Source organism: Typopeltis vanoorti, chromosome 2 (assembly GCF_054136105.1).
Source record: "Typopeltis vanoorti isolate ZY-2024b chromosome 2, IOZ_Tvanoo_1.0, whole genome shotgun sequence".
NCBI lineage: Eukaryota > Metazoa > Arthropoda > Arachnida > Uropygi > Thelyphonidae > Typopeltis > Typopeltis vanoorti.
The window spans coordinates 56,771,644-56,789,221 of NC_143550.1; the positions used below are offsets into that span (position 1 = coordinate 56,771,644).

The window sequence follows — 17,578 nt, forward strand, 5'->3', positions numbered from 1 at the left end:
ACTCCAGATCCAGACTCATAGGTATCAGAGAGTTGTGTATGGTGGGGCAGTTTCAAGGAAGCAGAGTGTTACAAGTGGGGTCCCATAGGGCTCAGTACTGGGACCTATATTGTTTAACCTTTATATCAATGACATTGTCAGTGGATTGCAAGGGGATATTCAGTTGTTTGCGGATGATGCGAAGCTGGGAAGGATTATTAGTAATAGTGCAGATGCGGCACTATTACTAATAGAGCTAGAGAGATGGGCAAATGAATTGGGGTATCAGTTTAATGCAGCAAAATGTAAGGGTTTGAGGTTTGGGAAACATCGATGGGACACTGCATACTCTATGGGAGGAGTTATACTGCAGGAAGTAGGGGAGACAAGAGATCTGGGGTTGATGATTGATAGAAACCTGAAATTCAAGGGACATATTGCAAAGGTGGCAAAGGTAACACAGGGAATTGCTGCAATAATGAGAAGGACGCTGACCTACACAGATAAAAGAGTTATCATTCCATTGTATAAGACCCTGATCAGACGACTGTTAGACTATTGTTCTCAGATTTGGTCTCCGGAATTTGAAAGGGATAAATTAACTGTGGAAAGGATACAAAGACAGATGACAAAGATGGTTTCAGGACTGTACAAGGATAGTTATGAGGATCGGCTGAGGGAATGTGGACTGAAGAGTTTGGTGGATAGAAGAAGGAGAGGTGATATGATTGAGACTTTTAAACTTTTGAGAGGTGGTTACAGGGTTGACACTGGGGAGTTCTTTCGCTTGGTTGAACAGCGGGAAGGAGTGATGACAAGAGGCCGTCCCTGGAAGTTATGAAAGGAAACTGTGAGCAAGAGGGTTAGGAGTGGTTTCTTTGCATGGAGGGTGGTTGAACCATGGAATGCATTGCCTGATGGAGTGGTGAGAGCAAGAACGGTCAATGAGTTTAAGGAGTGGTATGATAGACTTGTGTTTCTTAAGGGGGACCTCCCACGATGAGTCTTTTGACTCCATGGAGGTCTGAATAATAATAATAATAATAACCTTACCTTGAAAATACAGACCGTTTTCAAGGTATGAGTAGGGTCTGGAAAGTTCTGATAAACACCTAGACCAAAAATGATATTAAAGCAACTGTTATAACCACAAGAAAGAACATACAAGGATAGAAGAATATAGGAACATAATTTATCTTCATAACTTTGCTACTAGTATGTTCTATCTTGTGGTTATATCAGTTGTTTTAATATCATTTTTGTTCTAGGTGTTTATCAGAACTTTCCAGACCCCCCCCTCCCTCCGTAAAGAACAATAATATGGAATGCATTCCATTCATTCACCATTCACCATGCAAAAAATTATTTCTCTTTCACTTCTTACTCACTTGGCCTTTCTATAACACTGAACAACACATAATTTGTCTCTGAAATGAAAATAACAATTCTTTACTAATTTTGATGTGCTGAACATGAAAATGACCATAAAATCTGGCTAAAATAAAATTAGCTCTTGTCTAGTTGATACCCAGTCCTCATTGCGTACATAGGTATCGTTTGGCAATGCTGTATTTCAATCTCCTGATTACAACATATTGCATCAGCCAATCATACACAACATCCCCAAGAGTTATTAGTATTATTACGGGCAACTCCAAGGAGTCCTTAGACTCATTGAGGGAGGCCCTAAACATCATATCAAGAACAACTATTCAACATCCACACAGTATCTATCATACTTTGCCTTGAACCCATTCACGGTCATGGCGCCCACAACAGACTCTGGCAGCTTATGCCACGCATTCACCACTCTAAAAGTAAAAAACCCAAGCTCTCTTGCCCAGCTTCCATGGATGTCCCCTAGTCCTCCCACCACCAGTCCTGTTCTCAAAAATATCCTCTGAATTAATCCTATAGTAACCCTTCAGTAATTTGACTCTCTCAATCATATCTCACCTTTTCCAATTATCAACCAATTTCTGCAACCCACAAATCTTCAACCTGTTTTCATAAGGTTCATTCAATAGACCTGCTACCATCTTGGTTACTTGCCTCTGGATCCTCTCAACCTCCTCCCCATCAAGAAGAAACCTAGGTGACCAGATCTGGGAACAATAACTTGCTTGTCTCTGCTTGTCAAAGTATTCATCAGTAATCAAGTGATTTGATGAGCTGATTTAGCCACTTTTGCAATGTGCCCCCTAAACTTCAACTCCCTATCCACCAACACTCCCAAATCCCTGGCCTCGTCAATCTCTTGGAGTACAGTTCCACCACTGTGCATAACCTTACACTCTGCCACATTAAATTGACATCCATTCTCCTTAGCACAGTTCTCCAAACTATCCAAATCGTCCTGCAAAATTTTGGCATCCTGTGCACTCACTATTGCTCTACTCAACTTTGCATCATCAGCAAACAAATGAACAGTTCCTCTCAGATCCTTTCCTATATCGTTAATGAACAAATTGAACAGTAGTGGTCCAAGAACAGAATCCTGTGGCACACCACTAGTCACTGGCCATCTTTTGGACTCTATTTCTGAATAAACCACTCTCTGGTATCTCCATCAACCACTCTCCTATCCATCTCACCAACCCTATATCCATCCCCATGTGCTGCTGTTTACTGATTAGAGTTCCATGTGGTATCCTGTCAAAAGCCTTAGCAAGGTCCAGCGGTATACCCATTACCCTTATCCAGTTCAGCCATCACTGTATTATAAAACGTGAGCAAGTTACTGAGGCATGATCTACCCTTCACAAAACCATGCTGTCCCCCCCCCCCCCCATACAGTATTCCATTATCATCTATCGATTCCTGTATTCTTCTCTTGACTACTTTCTCCAAAACCTTGACAACGACTCCTGAATTTGCAACAGCAGTCTTGGAACCTCCTTAATGCCGTGGAATTATTTTCCCCTCTTTCCACCCCTTCGGACTAATCCAGACCTGAGACTTATTGCATCATTGGCTGATACAATGCTGTTGAGTCATGACATCACTGTTGTATGATGATGCAATTATTAGTATACAGTGAAGTCTCATTGGGTGAGCAAGTGTTTGTGTGACTTCCTGGGCTACACTCCCATTTACTCCTGCATCACAAGTGATACTACTACACAAGTGATCCCTGTAGTGTAAATCTAGTATAGTAGCAGTGATGCCTTGAACTTGTGTTAATAGTGCAAATAACTTTTGTTGCATTTGTGGCGAAGTGACGTTTGCAAGCCAGAAAAAGGCCATCACTTCATTAGGGCATATCAGCTTTATTTCAGATGTAAGATCGGGGACCAGACAAGGCCTGGGTCCCACACATGGTGGAAATCTTTCTAAGTGGCTGAAAGGTGGCAAAGTGTCAATGGTGTTTGTTGTTACTATGGTTTAGAGGGAGCCAAGCAATCACGCACATGACTGTTACTTCTGCATGGTACCACCTGTTTTGGGAGGCATCACGAGGAAAAAGAAGTGGACAATAACGTACCCAAACATACCATCTACTCTCTGACCAGTTCCACATGGCAAAGGACTTCCTGTTCCCGAATCTCCGAAGGAATTTTTCATCAATTCAGAGGATGATGACGATGGAGGCGAACTGTTGTCGGGTTCTCCTGAGCCTTCGGCATCTAATGATGATCCATATGTTGGCTATGGTGCTTCATCTGCGCCACACATTCTCACACAAGAAGAACTGAACAATCTTGTTTGCAATCTGGAGTGGTCCAAGGCCAAAGCAGCGTTACTGGGATCAAGACTTCTACAATGGAATCTTCTCAAGGCAAATTTCCAAGTGACTTTTTTTCCACTCGTCATGAGCAGTTTGTGCCTTACTTCTGAAAGGAAGATGACCTGGTGCATGATGGAAACCATCTTCCAGGCAGACACGCTGTCTACATGAAAGAAACCTATGATAACCTAAAACAGCTGTTGGACTGTCTTCAATATAGCAAGTATGGCTGGCATCTCTGTGGTAACTTGAAGGTAGTGTCTGTGTTGATGGGTCCAGCTGGGTTATACAAAGTACTGATGTTTTTTGTGTGAATGGGACAGCTGAGCAAAGACTTTGCACTACGTTAAGAGAGACTGGCCTGAAAGGAAATCTCTGAAGGTTGGAGAGAAAAATGTGCAACACCCAGCACTGGCAGAAATGCATAAAATTCTGTTACCACCCTTACACATTAAACTCAGTCTGATAAAAAATTTCATAAAATCCATGGACCAGACTGGATCAGCTTTCAAATACCTGGCTGACAAATTCCCTCAACTCAGTGAAGTGAAAATTAAAGAGGGAGATTTTGTGGATTCTCAGATCCGAGAACTCGTCATTGACAAGATGTTCAACAATCTGGTACAGGGTGATGAGAAAAAGTTTGGGATTTATTTCATCTTGTATCAACTAACTTCCTGAGAAATGTCAGGGCAGAAAACCAAGGAATTGGCTAAGATACAGAGACTTGTTGTCTCTGTATCGAACTTGGCTGCAGTATGTCCTTAAAAATACACTTGCTCCATTCCCACTTGGATTTCTTCCTGACAACTGCAGAATGATTAGTGATGAGTACAGGGAATGCTTCCATCAGGAAATTGCAACAATGGAGAAATGATACCAGGGAAAGTGTTCACTTTCATGTTGGCTGACTACTGTTCGATGGTTGCTAGAGATGATCCTGAGCAGCTATATAAGCGACAAGCAAAATAACGTTGGATGTTAAAGCAGACATTTACCAGTGTATGATGATTCAAGAGTTCTGAGACAGTCTTTTACTTGACTCTGCACTCTAATGTGTCCTTGTTGTCTATATAACAAGGCAATCAGGCCTGTTTACAAAAATCCAAACATGGCCTGCTTAGTGCTATATACACTGGAACTATCTTCTTCTTAATTGTGTACTTATCAGAATTCTTTGCATTATAGGAGCAATTCTTCAACTAATCTTTACAACGTTTTGGATATGGAAAATTTTATTAAAATATTAAAAAGATTACAAAATCTTGTGGATTGAGTCACACAAAAATAAAAACTAAAACTCCACAGTGCAAAATATATTTTAAAATGTTACAAGTGATTTATGAATTAAATTAGCTTGAATAAGTTTTCGAAAACTTTTTAACATTAAAATGATCTAATAAAACAATGCAAAATCTTTTATTTGATGACTAAGGTTATTTTTTTCCTTTTCAGTTGTATCTGCTTGTATATAATGATTTTCATGAATCAATGCTAACTGCAATCTAGTTGGCCATGAAAGCAGAATGGAACAGGAACTAAAATTTTCTATTACATGGCTTGTTAATACCTTAGAGCAAGATGACAGTATTGTTAATGAACAACAGTTTATAGATAATTTCAAACAATTCTTTGTAGAAGTATCCAAAAGAGACACCCAGAAATCTTTACATACTTTTGAGTTTGGTCAAATTTACAAGAAAATTACTGAGGTAGATTTTTTGTATCAGGAGAAATTATATGAAGTGGACTGCACTGTAAAATATTTTGGTACTCTTAGCTATGAGCCAGATTTGGCTTATGCAGAAATTATTCGCATATGGTGTGATATAGGTAATAATAAAAAAGAACTACAACAGTGGTTGACTCCTAAGGGAAAGGAAGGATTTTCTAAAATTAAAAAGCAAGTTCACTTGGATATTGGTATTTCACAGTTAAGTTTTGGTACATTTTGTGGATTGAATTTATTTGTAGAGCATTACCTTCTCAGTGCAGACAATCTTGCTCCAGTTACTGAATTAAAGTGCTGTTTTTTACATGATCAACGAAAGTTTGTTATTTATATACATGTACCACATAGTTATAGCTGCTATAGCTCTACAAGTGAAATATATAAATTTGAAGTATGGTACTACTCCGTTGTAAGGATCATTGTTAAAGATCTTCAGAATAATACACCAACCGATTTATATTTCCATTTGGAGCACCCTCCACTTCTGTATCAGAAAAAGGATTCTGCAATTGTTAAACCAAGACTTTTAAAGTTTGATCCTTACGTTATATCTAAATTAAAAAATGTTGAAAATAATGACATTTATTGGGATCGAGCTCTTCAGTTTGGTTGTGAATGCACAAAATCTCTTTGTATGGGTAAAATATTTGGTCTTTGCCCAGTATTGAAGATTTCTCTTAATGAAAAGTTTCGAGCTCGTCAAATTCTTGGAAGATTACGGGCAAGATGCCCCAGAGGCAGTGAAATTTATTTTTGTTCAGTACAAATAGCAAAATCAGAAGACTATGACAGTTTTAATTTTGAATATGAAGAAGGTCAGGAGAAAATATTTGGTTGTGAATATGCTTGGCATGCATTGTTTAATCGTAGCAATGAAGTTGCAGACCAGCTTACATTGAAATTGAATGGATGGCCTTTGATAAGAAAAAAACTGATAAATTATGTTCACATTAGCCCAAGTGCTTTAGAAAAAGCCTTGTTGAGTATTTTTGAATCATTAGAAAAGGGAAAAATAGTATTATTCCATAATGCATTGGACTATCTTTTTAAACTGCATTGCAATACATTTAATGAGCGCAATTTACCTGCAGGTATGTGCATGGTTCGATGTATGTTTGTGACACCAACAAGAAATATTTTTTTACCTCCACAGCCCCAGTTTGATAATAGAATAACTAGGAAATATGGCTCTGAACGTGCTCTAAGAGTATCATTTCGAGATGACAATCTTAAAATGTTAACATTTTGTGTTCAAACTATTGCCCAGAAAGAAAGAGAACACTTTCTTGAGGATGTTGTTGGAAAGGTTTTGAGATATGGTGTTTCTATTGGTAAAAGACTCTATGAATTTTTAGCTTCTTCTAACAGTCAGCTTAGAAGTCATGGAGTGTGGATGTTTGCATGCAATACAGGGAGCATTCGTAAATGGATGGGAAATTTTTCCTCCATTCGCAACATTGCCAAATTAATGGCACGGATGGGACAGTGTTTTTCAACATCAGAAGAAGCAGTGCAGATAAATATTGCACAGGAGGAAGTAAAAATGCTTCAAGATATAACGTGTACTGAATATAAAAAAAAAGTGCTTTTCTTTTCTGATGGGATAGGAATGATTTCTGAAGAACTGGCAAAAGAGGTGAGTACGTTTGCTTTTAAATGCAGTAAATTTTGAAGGTACTGAAATTTTTATTTCAATAAATTATAATTTATACTGTATCAACTTGATCTCTTACAACTTGCCATGATGTTATAAATTCTAAATGAAATGGCTATTTTATCTTTATTACCAAAGATTAACTGGATGAAACTATTTTTGTGTTTCAGATAATTTGTGGTTTCTGCCTAAGACACAAAAGCAACTCAAATTGAACCAGATTAATTAGCAAAGGAATCAAGTTATTTTGTTTCAAACTGATAATTGGCAGTACACAAAGAATTTTAGTACTGTCAGTCATAAATTGTGTGAATTTTTTACTAATTCTGGATTATTTGTTCAGTAACTGAATTTTTAAGTCCAATGGTCTCCATTTCTGATTTCATCTGGTTGTGAAAAAAAAAGAAGAAATTATTTTGTTCGTGTATCTGTTTAATAATAATTATTATTAATATTATTACTAGGAGGGTGGTTGATGGAGAGAGATATCAGAGAGTAGTTTATTCAGAAATAGAGTCCAAAAGACGGCCAGTGACTAGTGGTGTACCGCAGGATTCTGTTCTTGGACCACTACTGTTCAATTTGTTCATTAACGATATAGGAAAGGATCTGAGAGGAACTGTTCATTTGTTTGCTGATGATGCAAAGTTGAGTAGAGCAATAGTGAGTGCACAGGATGCCAAAATTTTGCAGGACGATTTGGATAGTTTGGAGAACTGTGCTAAGGAGAATGGATGTCAATTTAATGTGGCAGAGTGTAAGGTTATGCATTTTGGGATGAAAAGATTAGCAGCGGTATACCACATTGGCGGAACGGTACTCCAGGAGATTGACGAGGCCAGGGATTTGGGAGTGTTGGTGGATAGGGAGTTGAAGTTTAGGGGGCACATTGCAAAAGTGGCTAAATCAGCTCATCAAATCACTTGGTTACTGATGAATACTTTGATGAGCAGAGACAAGCAAGTTATTGTTCCTCTGTATCGAGCCTTGATAAGACCCCATCTTGATTACTGTGCCCAGATCTGGTCACCTAGGTTTCTTCTTGATGGGCAGGAGGTTGAGAGGATCCAGAGGCGAGTAACCAAGATGGTAGCAGGTCTATGGAATGAACCTTATGAAAACAGGTTGAAGATTTGTGGGTTGCAGAAATTGGTTGATAGGTGGAAAAGGGGAGATATGATTGAGACATTCAAATTACTGAAGGGTTTCTATAGGATTAATTCAGAGGATATTTTTGAGAACAGGACTGGTAGTGGGAGGACTAGGGGACATCCATGGAAGCTGGGCAAGAGAGCTGCGTTTTTTATTTTAGAGTGATGAATGAATGGAATAAGCTGCCAGAGTCTGTTGTGGGCGCTATGACAGTGAATGAGTTCAAGGCAAAGTATGATAGATACTGTGCGAATGTCGAATAGTTGTGATGGACGTGATGTTTAGGGCCTCCCTCAATGAGTCTAAGGACTCCTTGGGGTCTCCCGTAATAATAATTATACATGGAACCTCCAGAGAGTTCAAGGACATGTTATCAGAGGCCCACGCAACTCATGCATCTTCTTGTCATGTCTCACCCTCTCCTTAAACTTCTTTACAAATGACACTATAGACGTAGTTGTGCTTCATTGTTAGATTTAATGGAATAAAGACAGCACAAATAAATAATTAAACACATTTAATCAATCCTATATTTCGTCGTGAATGAAATAATAATAAGTGGAAAAGATTAGGCTGAAAGTATCAAGTCCTATGAGGGGTATCCTCTGTAGTTGCTCTTGGCTAGCCTTAGCTGTTGGATGTGAGGCCTAAGAATTAGTTTTCCAAATTTTGGGAAGTTTAACACAATCATATTTATTAAGATTAGGTTGGTTTTTTAAATCGGCTGTTGATTCTAAAAACAGTCTTTCAAATTTCTATTTGTTGTAGCAAAGCATAGTACTTTACTTCCATTTGATTCTGTGCAAGATATCCAAGATATGTTAAGCTAGATCTTACTGACCATACTTATGGCAGCAGATGTTTTTTTTTTTTTTTTTTTAATTTTCTTCTAGGCAGATGTTTGCATATCTCCCAGTTTGATTGTAATATAAGTTGCAAGAACAAGGGACCCTATAGACACCTAGACAGACAGAGAGAGAGAGGAGGTAGAGGGCACTTTGAGAAATTGCTCTTCCATAGGAAGAATGAATTGCTCTTTCATATGAAGGTGATGTATTGGATAAGAGAGAGAGAGAGAGATGCATATATATGGTATACTTAGATTTTGCAAAAGCTTTTGATAGATTGCCACAAGTTGGTCACTCAGCTGAAGCAGATGGGGTTGGATGATAGACCAATGAGTTGGATAGGTGGATGGCTATCAGATAGGTATCAGCAAGTTGTGTGTGTGTGGGGGGACTCTATCACAAAAGAGGAAAGTCACAAGTGGTGTGCAGCAGAGATCAGTTTAAGGACCATTGTTATTTAAATTGTATATTAATGATATTGGGATAGGTTTAACTGGTGATATACAACTGTTTGAAGATGATCAAAACTGGGGAGAGTGATGAGTAATCAAGCAAATGTTGTGGCTTTAAGGGAGAACTTGAATAGATCGTATGAGTGGGTGCAAATGCAACACTATGGAATCAGGCAAACCCTAATATCAGGTGTGTCTGGACAGTTATTGGTAGATAGTGTATACGAGGCATAAGGTCTTTGGGGTGTATGATATGAATACATATCGAGGAAATACAGTTTGCAAAGTAATATTTATATATATATATATATATATATATATATATATATATAGGGTGCTTAAGGGTCAAAGCTGTATAACTGAGAGGAGACCTCCACATAGCCTTTAAAGGAATGCGGAGAACCGACCAGGGCTTCTGACCTAATGTCCAACCCTCACCTTCTCGTGGTGCACCCTGTTGGGTATCTATTTTGATACTGAACGAACAAGGATGGGCTGGCAATTTGGGATTTAGCTGACCAAATTGTATTCTTATTGGTTAAACCAAAATAAAAAATGATGGTACAACATGACAAAATTTCATGCCGGCTGGGGCATCACCCGGTTAAATATATATAGGGTGCTTAAGGGTCATAGCTGTATAACTGAGAGGAGACCTCCACATAGCCTTTAAAGGAATGCGGAGAACCGACCAGGGCTTCTGACCTAATGTCCAATCCTCACCTTCTCGTGGTGCACCCTGTTGGGTATCTATTTTGATACTGAACGAACAAGGATGGGCTGGCAATTTGGGATTTAGCTGACCAAATTGTATTCTTATTGGTTAAACCAAAATAAAAAATGATGGTACAACATGACAAAATTTCATGCCGGCTGGGGCATCATCCGGTTAAACAAGGCCCCCCTTTGTTTTCGTCAGGGAACCAGGGCGAACAGCAAAAAGTCAGCTACTGGAACAAATCTGAAAACAAACCCCAACTCAACATCAGCAGAGTTAAAGATCGGTACTATCAACATAAGAAGCCTGAATGGCAAAGAAATGGAGCGAGCTGAGGAAATAGATAAGTACCAGATCAACATAATAAGGGTGACTGAAACAAAAAAGACAAAAACTGGTGAGATCTTTCTGAGCAATAAATACAAAATGTTATATTCAGCCAATGACAATCAAGGTAAAGAAGGAGTAGCCATAGTATTCAACACAAAATACGAGGCTAATCTTCTTGAATGGCAGTCAGTCTCAAGTAGAGTAATGTGGGCAAATATGAGAATGGGGAACTGGACAATGAGACTTATTTGTGCCTATGGTCCCACAGAAGGTTCTACTAAGGTAGAAGTGGAGGAATTTTTTGAGGCTTTAGAAAAAGCAACTGACACAATGAAAAAGGAAAAGTTGGTCCTTGTTGGGGATCTAAATTGCAGAGTAGGAAATGATTGTGAGACATACAAAAATATTTTGGAACAATTTGGAGAAAAGAGCAAAGCTAATAATAATGGTAAATATTTGTTGAATTTCTGCTCAGGACATGGACTGGTTATTACTAACACCATGTTCCAACATAAAAATGTGCACAAATTCACATGGAGAGAAGAGGCAATAAATAAAAAAAGTCTCATTGACTATGTTATTGTTGATAGTGATGTTTTCTCCCTGGTGCAGGACACCAGAGTGTACAAAGGATTTGAAATTGGAAGTGATCACTATTTAGTCTTGAGCAGGATAAAATTGAATTTCATATTGAAAAGAATAACATGTAAGAAAGTTTTAAAGCGAATTAAAGTTGAGCAGCTCTCAGATGTGAACTGTAGACTAAAATACACAAAGATTATTGAAAAACAAATGAAAGAGTTTGAGAACAGGAATCAAACCTTGGAGATTCAGTGGCAAACTCTGAAGAAAACATTGATTGATTCTACCAGAGAGGCATGTGGTGAGGTTATCTGCAAGGATAAAAAAATCAGAACTCCCTGGTGGACACAGGAAGTTAAAGAGGCAGTGAAGGAAAATAAGAAAGCATATCAAAAGTTCCTGTCAAATAAGTCAGCTTGTGCTCTTAGAGAATACAGAGACAAATGCAAGAATGCTAAACACTGTGTAAAACTAGCTAAACAAAAGTCATGGGAGGAGTTTGGCAAGAATATAGAAAATAAATATCAAGAAGGTGGCAAAATATTCTGGAGGTTGTTGAAGAAGCTTAGGAATGGAGAAAAGAGTGCTGTAAAAGGAGTTAGAGATGATAAAGTTGACATGAAAATGGGAGAAAAAGATATCCTTGAAGTATGGAGTAATTACTTTGAAAAACTGCTAAATGATACAAACAGTGATGACAGCACAGTGGTAGATAACACTGACCAGACATGCAGTCAGGAATACATATCCATACTTGAAGTAGAAAAAGCCATCAAAGGCTTGAAATGTGGAAAGGCAGCAGGGGTAGATGATATTCGACCAGAAATGCTGAAGTATTGTGGTATAAGAGTCTTACAGTGGCTGCACTGCGTAGTTCAGAAAGCCTGGACACAGGGAAGAATTCCCGATGATTGGAGTAGAGCTCTCATAGTACCCATATATAAAAAGGGAAATAAAACTGAATGTGAGAATTACATTCAGTTTTATTTCCCTTCCCAGGAACACTCAGTAGGGAAATACCTACTGAGTGTTCCTGGGAAGATCTATGCAAGTATACTTGAGAAACGGTTGAGAAGAATTGTGGAAGAAAAGCTTGGTGAAGAACAAGCTGGATTCAGGCCAAATAGAGGCTATCAGGATCAGATCTTCACTTTACGACAAATAGTCGAGAAAGCATGGGAATATAACAGAGATCTGTATTTAAGTTTTGTCGATTTGGAAAAGGCATATGACAAGGTGCCAAGAGAGAAGCTATTCAATGCACTACAGTTATATGGTGTCAATGGGGCATTATATCAAGCAATACTTAGTCTTTATTTGAGTTGTAAGTCAGCAGTTAGAATTGAAGGAAGTACAGGAAGATGGTTTAATGTTAAATCTGGTGTGAGACAAGGATGTACATTATCCCCTCTGTTATTCATTATCTATATGGATCACATTATGAAGGAAAGTGGTATTAAACATGATATCAAAATTGGAGATGTTAATATCAGCGCTTTGCTTTATGCGGATGATGTTATACTTCTAAATAAATCCGCTACAAGTCTGCAAGATTCTCTGACTAAATTGAATAGCTGTTGTAATAGATATGGTATGAAGGTCAGCAATAAAAAGACAAAGACAACGAAAATAGGCAGAATCATTGAAAATGTCAACTGTGTTGTGAATGGAGAACCTGTGGAACAAGTGAAACATTTCAGTTACTTAGGCAAGATTTTTACTGAAGATGGTAAATTAAATAGGGAAATAGACAACAGAATCAGCAAAGCTGGTATGGTAGGAAGTCAATTGAATAAATTCATATGGAATAAGAGAGAAATTAGTCGGAACACTAAATTAGCTGTATACAAGACAGTGTTCAAACCAGTTTTAACTTATGGATCTGAGAACTGGGTCAGAAGTAAAACACTCGACCAAAGACTAGAGACTGCAGATATGAGAGTCCTGAGAAAGATTATAGGTGTGAACAAATGGCATCAATGGCAATATCATATTAAAAACGAGGATATTAGGAAAGACCTTGACATTGTCAACATCCAGGAATGCGTTAGCAGAGCTAATCTCAGGTGGTATGGTCACTTAAACAGAATTGGCGAAGAAAGATTAGCAAAACAAGTTTTCTCTGCCAGGTTGGCAGCAAAACGACCCAGAGGAAGACCAAGATGTAGGTGGATTGATACGGTACAAAATGCCTTAGACGATAGAAGTATGAGATCTGATAATGTTGGAGTCTTGACAAGTAACAGACTGATTTGGAGGAAAAATTGTAGCTAGGAAGTTAGTAATGACGTAAATTTTTCATGTAGTACCATCATATAATTATCATATAATTAAAAAAAAAAAACTTACAAGGAGAGGGAAAGAGATTTGTTTGCAAAGTGTAAATAACTAACCAATAATAAACAACCACTAATGCATTTAGTAGTTTAGTTAAAAACTATAGGGAGAGGCTAATCCAATGAACTGATAATGTTAATAAGGTGATTCATTTAGGCATGGCAGGAATACATGTGGTTTGATGGAGCAGCAAATCATCTTGTGAAATTATCGTGCATGTTATGTTTATTTCTCTGGTTTATGTATATTTCACTTCATTTTATAAGAACTTTCTTTTGTTTATTGAGACTCAGTCTACATTTTACACAATCATAGGATACATAATATCCAATCATTATAAGAATTATCCACACTTTCGGGAATCTTCCATTCATTAGTTTTATTTATTTATTTTTATTTTTATTATTCTTTATAATAAAAAAAAATATTACTGAATTTAGTGTCAGCAGCCCCTCTGTCTTATCACTAATAGATTTCTCATACATTGTAGTATTTTGTTGTAGATCAACAACTTCTTATGATACACAGAGGTATTCATTTTTATTCAGGAATAGATGAATTTTACTACATCTGTTGTTTCCAACGACTAGAATAAAAATGTTCCACTGTTAAAAACTTTCCAACCAAGCAGTTGACCCAGGTTCAATTCCTGGCTGTCGTAATAGCCTTTTTGCTGGCCTGGTTGGCCGAGTGGTTAGCAAATCCGCTCTTCAGCCAAAAGACTGCAGGTTCGAATCCTGCTGTGAGCATGGATGTTTGTGATTGTCTGTGGAAATACCTAGTGGTGGTGGTGTTTGGCAGTAGGTGACATTGGTGTAGATCAGGGTTTCCCAAACTGTGTTCCGTGGAAGGCGAATAAGTGTTCTGCGAGAAGTTCTCCTGGAATTTGTTATTTTATTTTTCTAAGCATTTTTCATGAATAAATATTTTATAGTGGAAATATTCTAAGGAGAATAATATTTGTGAATATGTCGAAAAGCTCAGACCCAGAACGCCTAACATCTGTAGCAAATGTTGGTGACCAAGCGATGTATTTTTAAACGTGGAAGTATTCATGAATTATCGTTAATTTTCAAACATCGAAATCTTTCAACAATCATGAAAGAGAATACCGCTGTTTATGACCGATCATAAAAATTACCTGCAAGCCGATTACAACAATTGGCAGCATATTCTCTGTTCAAACTGAAAGAAATAACATCTTTGTTGCAAAAGTTAGTGAAGCAAGGAAGTATAAAAAAAAATTTTTCCACTAAAATTGAAGATCAAGGTAGTCTGTATCCGGTTCTCAAATCTAGTAATACTGAATACTTTCTTCGTAAGTTCATATTGTAGGATGAATGTTTCGAAACCATAGTGCAGTGAGTTTTTAAAAGTAATAGGCCTGCAGATTTAAAATTTTAATATGAATAAGAGACAAGGGACTTTGTTTAATTTTGGTATTAAGAAATCTCTTATTGAAGGTGTTTGTGACACAACAGATAGTGAGTCATCCACCACCAGCCTACAAAGAGATCTCCAGGATGTACAAAAGGAGGGGAAAACTACCAACACACTGGGAAAAAAGTCTGCATTCACTCGTAAGTACTTATAATAATATTATAAATTTTTGGTGATCAGAATGGGATATGTCAATGAAAATCAGCACAAATTAATTTAATGATGTTTATGTTTAATTGATGTTTAATTAATTATTAATTAATAATAAAAAATCAGCTAAATTAACAATTAATTATTAATTAATATATTACAAAATAACCAAGGTGTTCTGTGAAAATTTCAGGATTTGTGAAATGTTCCGTTGTAAGAAAAGTTTGGAAAAACACTGGTGTAGATGATGGGGTTCACTGTAGTTGGTGGGTTAAGTGGTGGAGACAGAGAGTTGTAGAGTAGGTGCCCTCCCTTGATGAGTCTTTGGACTCTTTGGAGGTGTCATGTAATAATAATAATAATAGTAGTTTTATTTATCGCTAAATACAGTAAACAGACATTTAACATACATGTACTATATTTAGGAACAATTAGTGTAATTAGAGACAACTTGAATGACTCACTTAATAGACTATGTCTCCCGCAGACTATGTTGCATCCATGCAAACAGAACAGATTTATTGTAGCAGTAAACATAGTAGCTAATTAAACACAATTGTCCTAACATCTGCTTTCAAATTTTCAATTCCAGAAAATATGTGTAACAGCTGTTTATATTATTGTTGTTATTATTACATAACACCTCCACCAGGGAGTCCAAAGACTCATTGAGGGAGTGCACCTAATCTACAACTCTCCGTCTCCACCACTCCACCAACCTCAACTATTTTCATCATCTACACCAACACTATCTACTGCCGATCACTACCACTAGTATTTTCACAGACATTCACAAACATCCATGCACATAGCGGGATTCGAACCCACATCCTTTTGGCTGTACAGCAGATACGCTAACCAGTTGGCCAGCCAGGTGGGCAATATAGTCATTGGATACAGAAAACACTCAATTTATGAAAAGCAAAATTAATATATATATATATATATATATAACTTGAAATCAGTTTGAATTGCATTTAAGATATTCAATATCATCCAGACACTTAACAAATGCTAATTTTAGAAATAATTCACTGAAAGAAAGAGATAAAACCAACATCTGTATAACATCTTTAACCACATCAGATATAGCACTAATAATGATATCATTTTGATCTGTAAAAGAAGTTCCTTGAAATACAGTCAAATCCTTGAAATGACTGTCTAAAAGATGATCGTTCTCACAGAGCACATTTAAAAATTCTATATAATTTCCTCAATTAGCTGAATCTTCAGACCCATCATGACCTCTCAAAGGATGTTCTTGCTTATCCAAATAGCATACAGTATCAATTAATCGTTTTAAAATGTTCTCTATTTTTCTTTATCTGTTCATTATGACAAGTAACTTCAATTTTTCTTTGTTTGTCAATGAGAGTGTCAATTCTTGGTTTTTCCAAACATGTTAAGATTTAAAAATGACTGAACATGTGATTTGGAGTGCTCATGTTTTTGCACTGCTGCTGTTAAATGATTAAGGTAATATCCATGCTTATTCCAAATGCCTTTCTCTCTGAAGAATAATAAACATGCCCAACAAAAAAGTCTGGACTGTGCTTCACATCCAGTTAACATTCTACTGCACTGTATTGCAAAATAGAGAAGTGTCTCATGTGTACTCAGTTTTTCCATCTTTGTGCTTGCTCAGTAAATTTGGAACAGGAGAACAAGGCTTACCTCCTTTGACTACAGTCATACAATCCACAAAAGTTCTGGCAGTAAACAGGACATTCATTAGATCATCAACAATGATTCCCATTGTAAATATTGGCAAAAAAGTTATAAATTTATGAAAAATTATATATAAAAACTTGCTTGCCACGTCAATTCACACTTCAAGCATGCAAAACAGATAAACTCAGAAAACAAAAACAGCAACTCGTGACAAATGACAACATTCAATTGGATTGCTTGACACAATAACCAATCAACAGCCACTGATTTTTAGTTGCCGTTGTCTCCGTGCTCACCCTACCTCACCTTCTGGGCAGTTTAAAATTACTGGAAAGCTAAGAATTTGACCTGCTGCACCATCTGTATGTCTGATCAAAGGGCTCAAAGGTTATGTATTTTGAACACACACATACACACCTGAGCTATTAATCCGAATGAGATACAATGTTTATGCATCAAAAAAGTTTCTTCCTCATGAAGCATTAGTATATTGTGTTTAATTTTATCATTTTTGGTCTAAGTGTTTATAAGAACTTTCCAGATCCTCCCCCCTTTTATATGACAAATATATATCTTTTGCCCAATTCAATTGTCATTCTATTATAAAATATAACCAAATTACTGAAACAAAACCATCTTTTCCAAACTCATGCTGTTCTCTGGAAAAATTATATATTCTAGTTTTGTATTCTTTCTCTCTAACCAACCTCTTCAACACCTTCATGGACACATTCAAAACACAAACATGCCTGATTTAGATTGCCATTCCATGCAGTGACTGATTTCCCCTTCTGGGAACTCAT

The 17,578-nt window shown here is 37.1% G+C and overlaps 1 protein-coding gene across 4 annotated transcripts in view; it reads left to right on the forward strand.

The window, feature by feature from the left end:
* LOC150109059 (uncharacterized) overlaps positions 1–17,578 on the forward strand; it is a 278,607-nt gene that overhangs the window by 57,826 nt on the left and 203,203 nt on the right. For all 4 annotated transcript variants that reach the window (XM_090411446.1, XM_090411462.1, XM_090411471.1 and 1 more), the window contains exon 2: positions 5,162–7,074. In XM_090411446.1, coding sequence (XP_090267572.1) covers positions 5,233–7,074 — 1,842 coding nt within the window. In that variant the 5' untranslated portion in view covers positions 5,162–5,232. The remainder of the gene's footprint in view (positions 1–5,161; positions 7,075–17,578) is intronic.